This window comes from Lolium rigidum, chromosome 1, assembly GCF_022539505.1.
Source record: "Lolium rigidum isolate FL_2022 chromosome 1, APGP_CSIRO_Lrig_0.1, whole genome shotgun sequence".
NCBI classification, from domain to species: Eukaryota; Viridiplantae; Streptophyta; class Magnoliopsida; order Poales; family Poaceae; genus Lolium; species Lolium rigidum.
Genome location: NC_061508.1, coordinates 242,687,157 through 242,694,737, shown reverse-complemented (window position 1 = coordinate 242,694,737; position 7,581 = coordinate 242,687,157). Strand labels below are relative to the sequence as shown.

General features: G+C 48.4%; 1 protein-coding gene across 1 annotated transcript; it reads left to right on the top strand.

The window, feature by feature from the left end:
• Positions 1–3,505: 3,505 nt before the first annotated feature.
• Positions 3,506–5,970, top strand: LOC124683414 (protein TIFY 6a-like). Its single transcript, XM_047217928.1, has 7 exons — positions 3,506–3,628; positions 4,082–4,254; positions 4,341–4,627; positions 4,728–4,809; positions 4,898–5,258; positions 5,367–5,424; positions 5,554–5,970. The coding sequence occupies exons 1-7, from the start codon at positions 3,544–3,546 to the stop codon at positions 5,741–5,743; spliced, it is 1,236 nt and encodes a 411-aa protein (XP_047073884.1). The 5' UTR covers positions 3,506–3,543; the 3' UTR covers positions 5,744–5,970.
• The last annotated feature ends 1,611 nt before the right edge of the window (positions 5,971–7,581 follow it).

Sequence of the window (7,581 nt, the reverse complement as noted above, 5' to 3'; positions counted from 1 at the left end):
ACGGACCCGCAGCTCGCAGAGTACGAGGCATGGGAGGAGGCGGCGCTAGCGGTGACCGTAGAGGCCTATGTCGCGGACGAGCGGCAGGGCCAGGAGGCGGAGCGGCGGGAGCGCGAGGAGGCGCGGGGGCAGCGGAAGACACGGTGGGAGGCGGAGCGGCAGCAGCGGGAGGAGGAGGAGCGGCTGGCGCTCGAGGAGGCGGAGCGATGGCAGCGGGAGGAGGAGAAGCGGCTGGAGTTTCTGGAGGTGCGGCGGCAGCGGGAGGCGCTGAGCCAGCGCCGGTGGGAGGCGCGCCAGCAGAAGGGGTCGGAGGAGCTTGTGCTGCGGCGGTTGCAGCGGGAGGAGGCGCACCGTTAGGATGAAGTCTACGAGGGGCGACGTTTGGCGGAGATGTAGCTCCGGCTACAGAGGCAGGAGTTGGATCACCATCGGCAGCGGGAGGAGCTGGAGCAGTAGCTGCGTCAGGAGGCGTTGGCCGCGGATAGAGCCGCCTACTTGAAGTTCGTGGCGGAAGCAGCGGGGGATCGACGGCGAAGGAGCAGCGGAGAGACCAGGGAGAGAGCATGGGAGAGAGCTTTGGTCGATCGTCCATCTCCACAGAGCCGGGTGACCAGTAGGTAGTAGGCTAGAGATAAGCAGGTTTCAAATATCATCCGGGGTCGAGGAGTGAATAATATTTTACTCGGATTTTCCCAAAATATTATTCATTCCTCGATCCTGAATGACATTAAAATGAAACTCTAACTATACATATTTAGTTTATGTAAAAAACTTATATCGGGGCTGCCTCTTTGGGGGCGCCGGTGTGGGAACAGCTCCCCCAAATAGAGGATGCAGTGCCGGCGCCCTCCATACGGAAGTGACGGCGTCTCTACCGGCGACTATTTGGGGGGCGCCGGTGGAGATGCTCTCTGGTGGGTCCTATAAAATGACCGGCAGCTGCGCCGACACCAAAATATGGGGCGCGCTGGCAACAGTATATGTGCTATGGGAAAGTGTGTTTCACACCGGTGACCCCCATAACACAGCTCCAATAGCACATGCATGCATTTAAAGGAAAGTATGTGTGAGTAGAAAAAATAGGAGAGAGGAGAATCTTTGGAGAGGCTTTCACTGCATGTGGACCGATGAGCATCTTTTGAGTAGAAATTTGGTGCCGGCGCGCCGATCGAAACCCTTGGCATAGGGATCCTTTTGGGCGCGTCGACGCTTTTATGGGGCTCCAGAATATGCCGGTGCGGTCGTTTTCTCTCACTAGAATCCCAATAGAGCTATTGGGAGCGCCGGTGGAGATGCTCTAATTACCCGAGATGCGTGGCGCCGTGTGCATCCGAGGGGATCTGGAAGAGATGGCGGGAGGGGAAACCATGTGCAGGGAATATGGGAAGATGTCGCGATGATCGGTGTTGGTGGTGCCATGGTGGCAGCCATCGTCGATGGAGACTGGCGGCGGCGAAACGAAACCGGAGAGGAATCGCGTAGTGGGAGGTGTGCGCTCGGGATTAGTTGGGCTGTGACGACATGCTCGCGAGCACACCGTGCTAAGCCTCGAGCCCTATTTCTGAGGAATTTTCAGTGGCAAGCCGAGCCAGTCTTGACTCGAGATTTCACGAGCCTGGTCGAGCCGAGCCACGAGCCGGCTCGGCTCCGCTCGATTCCACCCTTAGCTATACTGTACAAGAAATTTTGGGAGTGTGCGGAGAAGAAATTACGCAACAAGTCTTAAATGCACTTAATACTGAATTATCCCGGATGGCTGGAATAATACTACAATGGTTTTAATATCCAAGGTTGATGACCCTGAATTAGTCACACACAAAAAACCCATAAGCTTTTGCAACGTGATATAGAAAGTACTTCTAAGATGTTGGCTCTGTAAGGATGTCCTTCATGATGTGATATCATCTATGCAAAGTGTTTTTGTCCTAGGCCATCTCATTGCTGATAATGTTGTAGTGGCTTATGAGTGTGTACATTCTATAAGAAATAAGAGAGCATGATTAAGAGGGTACTATGCGGCTGAACTGGACATGTATAAAGTATATGATGGCGTGGAGTCGATTTTCTTGGAAAATATGATGATGAGATTGGGCTTTGCGGAACGATGGGTTTCTCTCACGATGGCTTGTGTGAGATCAGTGAGATACCAAGTGAGGATCAACTTAGAGGAGACTAAAATGTTTGTTCCTTCTAGAGTCTACGCAAGGGGATCCGCTATCTCTCTATCTGTCCTTTCTTTCCGCGAAAGGTTTATCTAGTTTACTGTTGCATGAAGAAAAATTTGGTGGCATCGATGATGTGAGGGTGTGAAGGTGTGCAAAAATACACCATCAATTTCAAATCTTTTATTTGCTGGTGATTTCTGTTATTCTCACGAAGGTTGATATTAGATTCTAAAATTGGCCGGCTAGTTTTATTGCAAACCGATGTGTCTAAAAAAACAGCGTCGTGCCCTTAAATCGCTATTGGAATGGCTGTGGAACCGGTCAGGCGAAGGTGATGCGTATTCCAAGACGAACTTTGACCATAAAAATTGAGCAACAAAATCTTGATTATATTATATGTATGTAGTATCATTGGATTCGTATTGAAAAGCACTTTTTAATGATACTAATTTCATACAAACAATTTTTATCTATTTAAAGTAATTATTGGTCAAACAAAAAGCTCGTAAAACGAGGACGCCTTATTCCTTGAAGCGGAGATAGTATTCAACATAGTTGGCGTCTCCTTTGTGGCAGAAACTGGGGCCCATGGCAAACCAGGAAAGTCATCCCAATAAACAAATACTGCCAGTCCACAAGCATAAACATAGAGCTGTGATTGGCAGGAAGAAAAGAAGGGGAAATCTAGCGAAGCAGAGAAAAGTAAAAAAAGAAAAACGATCGATCGTGCGCACATGGTGGTGGGTCAAACAAAGGCTCATCAAAGAATATATAAGATCCAGCAGAAAGAGAAGAATAGTCTAGTATACTGAACTGCAGCGACACGGCACCCCACTAACCCCAGCTCGTGACACAATTCTTATTCTACATACCGCGTGGGACCCACCGCCCGCCCGCCCACAGAGAGGAGAATCCAGGGACATGGCCACGCAATTTGGCTCGTGTGCTCGTGGGGCACGTGTCGACCCCTCGCGCACGTGGCGCGCGGGCCCGCACGTCATTTGGATTTGGGCTGAGCCGTCGCGCATGTGCAGGAGCACGTGGGCGGTGCGGGGCCCGACGCCATCCAGCGCCCATCTCTTTTTTTATTGGGCCCAGTGATTAACTAACTAATCATGCCTGCCTGCCTCCCATCAACCTCCATATTACTATATGTAAGTATTTCCTTTTCCTAAATCTCGCGAATAAATAAGGCAGGAATCCAGGGAGCGGGAGCACAACATTTTTAGGAAACGAAAAGAGGAAAGCAGCAGAGGGGGGAAGAAAAGTCAAGCGGGCAGCCCCGAGGAGAAGTAGAGAGATAGAGATCACAGGTAGGCTTGGGTGCCAACAGATTCTTCAGAGCGCCTCTCTATCTCTATCTCTCTCCGGTTCTACCATGGAGAGGGACTTCCTCGGCGCGATTGGGAGGACCAAGGAGGAGCCAGAGATGGAGGACGCCGGCGGCGGCAAGCCGGAATCAGGTCGGTGCCCTCCCTCTTCGCTCCGCCGCATCATCAACCGATTCCGTTAACTGCAGTTGTATGTATCCCGCGGCCATCGTCGATGAGTTCCTCCTTGCTTCGGCAATTGGAATTCGCCATGTGATACGCGCTTTCTTTTTTGTTTCTTCGACCTGTGATCCGTGGTTTCCGTGGCTGCGGATTTGGGCTGATAATGATAGCACGTTAAACCAGCACCTTTCCTTTCCTTCTCGCTTCATATCTCTTCTTTTTTCGTCCCTTCCTTTTCTGCAATTTCCATCCGCCAATTAGCTGTTCCAACCCACCGTTAACGACAATTTCAAGTGCCAACAACGTGCATGATTTACTGATTTCCAATTCACTAGAATTATTAGTATGATTACGTTCTGCAGCATGTATAAGATGTGCTTGATGTTTCCACGGCTGAACGAATTGGGCTGTCCGTTTCTTCAGATTACCTGGGAGGAGCAGCGCCGCCCGCCACGCAGTGGCAGTACCAGGCCAAGGCCGGCGCCACTCCGGCGTTCATGTCATTCCGGCCAGCGGCGGAGGGCACCAGGGACTCGTTCTCCGCGTTCCGGCAGCAGCAGCAGCAGCCGGCCGTCGTCACGCCCCATCATCATCAGGTCTGTCTCACCTCCCACCTGAAACCGTCATGTTCATGCCATTCACATGCTACTGCAGAACAGCACTCTGACATGCTCTTTTGCAGAGTCAGTTCGGATTCGACGGCCGTGTCAGCCCGCAGCAGTACGCCGCCGCTGTGGCGCACGCGCATGGCGTTGATTCCTACGACGTGCCGGCTCGTCATCATCTGGGAGTAGCACAAGCTGCTGGATCCAGGCCGTTTCACCACCCGATGCAGCTCAATCCGGGGAACCCCATGCTCAGGGTGCAGAGCCTCCCGAGTGTTGCCGCAGGTGCCGTCCCGTTCAAGAACCAGTATCTCATGATGAACAGCCCCGTGCCTAGCTCTACAGTTGGTGTCTACGGTCCAAGGTACTACTACTAGATAATATCTTTTGAAGCGATTTCATAATAAGTAGTCGATGGCAAAACAAATTGTGCTAACAAATTAGTGGATGGTTGACACTGAAAGGGACCTGCGAAACCCAGAGGCTACGCGGATGACCATATTCTATAACGGCGCCGTGAATGTATTCGACGTCCCGATGGAGAAGGTAATACCTAAATGATGAATGAATGGAGCTTTTTTTTTTTGTGTTGCCGTAGGTATGTTTACTGATCATTATGTTTTAACTACGCCAGGCGCATGAACTACTGGTTCAAGCTAGCAGGGCATCTATTATTCCAAGCACAATGCATAAATCAGATTCGCCTGTTTCCGCTGATGCGAGATTTGCAGCACCTGAGGTTTCGCTTGTGAACAAGATTGCAATCCAGAAATCAGAGAACTTTGTGCCTCGTGTACCTGCCATTTCTAGCCCAGTCCCTATCATGCCACAACCTGCTGCTCTCTCCAAGAGCACGTCGAGCTCTAACAATGAGAGCGCAGGCCCGACATCTTCAGGCGTGCCGTCGGCTGTTCCTCCAGCAAGCCAGGCATCCACGGCTGAACCACTGCAGCAGGCGATTTCTGCTGCTGCGGCAGCAGCTGTTACGCCAAGAGGTACATATACCTGCCTGCACTGTCCATTGTTCGGTCTGCATTTCAGTTCGGATTGCGAGATCATGCCTAGGAAAGTTATACATATGCTGATTTATGTTCTTGTTTCAGCTGTCCCTCAAGCCCGTAAAGCATCACTTGCCCGATTCTTGGAGAAGCGAAAGGAAAGGTATCAATCGAATCTTGTTTTCAGTGATCATAGCAGTACTTTGCAAGCGGTGGCGTTTGAACGCTGCTCAAAAACCTGTCGCATTCATAGCATCTCTCGTTGAACTAGTGAATTCCATGTCTCCCGCAGAGTTTCTACCGTCGTGCCATACCCATCGTCCAAGAGCCCATTGGACAGCAGCGACAGCGCGCCAAGCAAGTCATCCGGCACAGACGTTGCTCTGTCGACCAACAACGGCCAGGAGCCTGCGAGCATAGGGCTCTCAAGGAACATCAGCTTCAGCAGCAACAAAGTCCCCAGCACAGATTTACAGATCTGAAACCTGCTCAACTGTCCATATACTCCATAGTCCATACTATAGATTCGGGGAGAGCCTACTGGCGACATGAAACGGGCCGTTTTATTTCAACAGAGGCAGCAGAGATCCTGTCATAAGAATGAGGATATGAGCTCTGCGATATTGCAGGTTCGAGGCTCTTCTGGATTGATTTTTGCCCAGGCGGTATCACCATACTGCAGTTGAGAAAGATACGTTGCTGATTATCACTTATCACTAGCAATAGGTTTGCAGATTGGTGCATGTAATGTCGCATGTCTCTCAATCTCTGAACAGACGAAGCTAGCTGCACTAAGCCAAACTGAATGGCCAAATTTATAGGAAAATCTTATAATATCAGCACTCCAATGCTGATAATCTTTTATTTGTGTATGTATCATACAGGGAAATGATTCTTGGATCTGCACGTTAAACCATGTGTCAATCTGCAGGAAGAATATTATGCATACAAACTTAGAGATGCGCTTTTTTTTTTGTACATCACATTGAAGAAACTAGAACACACACGAACAAAACTAGAAGTTACATCGAAAAGAAAACATTTTTATCTTAACGTCCCTAATGTCCTACATGACTGAAAAAATTGCGAAGGACAACACGTTAGTGGAAAAAATTGGAAGGACAAAACCTGCACAAGCAGGACTCTGGCTTGCTAATTCTAGATGGTAAGTTGGGTTCGGCAGAGATTGGTGCCCCTGAGCTTGAACAATAGGAGGTTTTGTGGCAGGAGATCGGGCCTCCTTTTTTTTTTTTTTTGAGAATCAGATCGAGCCTCTTTTGCCCAGCCTTGGTTTGGACTCGGTGTCTTGGCCTTCAAAACCATCTGGGGAGTTCTCGACGGGATCTTCTATACACAATACACCGACCTGGTTGGTGCGGACGGAGTGCTGCACACGTCCCGACCCGGCGGCTGTATAGTGGGCCGAGGTTGGTGCGGACGGAGTGCTGCACACACCCCGACCCGGCGGCTGTATAGTGGGCCGCGGCACATGAAGTAAATACTGTTTCTTCTTATTTTATTTTTCTCTTTTTTTCTGTTTATATTATCTTTTTTAAAAAACTAAAATTTCAGAAAAATCGATCTCTCAAAGTTGGAGTAGTTTTTAAATTCGATTAATTCATAATTTTTTTTTTGAAATTTGAACAATTTTAAATTTGAACAACTTAAAGATTTAAATATTTTCAAATTTGTTTTTTTAAATTATGAACATTTTTTCTTTGAAATTTGAATATTTTTAAATTTGAACATTTTTAAATTTGAAATGTTAGGATTTAAAAAAAAAGAATAGTAAGACGAGAAAACAGAAAAAAAAGAAACACAGAAAAATAAATAGAATATAAATATGAAACATAAAAAAAGGAAAAAAAAAAAGAAGAAAAAAACATGAAAAAATAGCCAAACTAGGCCGACCCACACCGCGCGTCGAGGTGTGCGGCGTGGTGCAAGACCGGACCTGGTCAGCATATAGGAACACAGGAAGAGGTATAGGACCCCACTTGAAATTTTTGACTCTCAAGGGATTGGTAAAGTGAAATTTTTGAAATTTCACCTAGGAAGATTGCCTACGGGAGACCAGCTAGTGAAAGGGCGATGCCCCTCTGATGGTACTGGTGCCCTGTGTTGGCACTAGGAAAACTCCGACCACGTTTTCTTTACTTGCGTATTGGCTAAGTTCATGTGAAGTGTTATACGCTAGATGTTAGGATGTTTCTTGAAATCCTACTTCTTGCACTCAGTTATGGACCATTTTGTTGTCTCTTCAGGCTAAACCTAGAAGGTTTATTTGGCTTTTGTTCTCGGCCCAGTTTTGGGCACTTTG

Excerpts from the sequence above, each read along its gene's own strand:
- LOC124683414 (XM_047217928.1), top strand. The coding sequence starts at position 3,544 with ATGGAGAGGGACTTCCTCGGCGCGATTGGGAGGACCAAGGAGGAGCCA. Across the intron at positions 4,255-4,340 it reads TCACGCCCCATCATCATCAG|AGTCAGTTCGGATTCGACGG; the intron begins GTCTGTCTCACC and ends GCTCTTTTGCAG. Across the intron at positions 5,425-5,553 it reads TTGGAGAAGCGAAAGGAAAG|AGTTTCTACCGTCGTGCCAT; the intron begins GTATCAATCGAA and ends TGTCTCCCGCAG.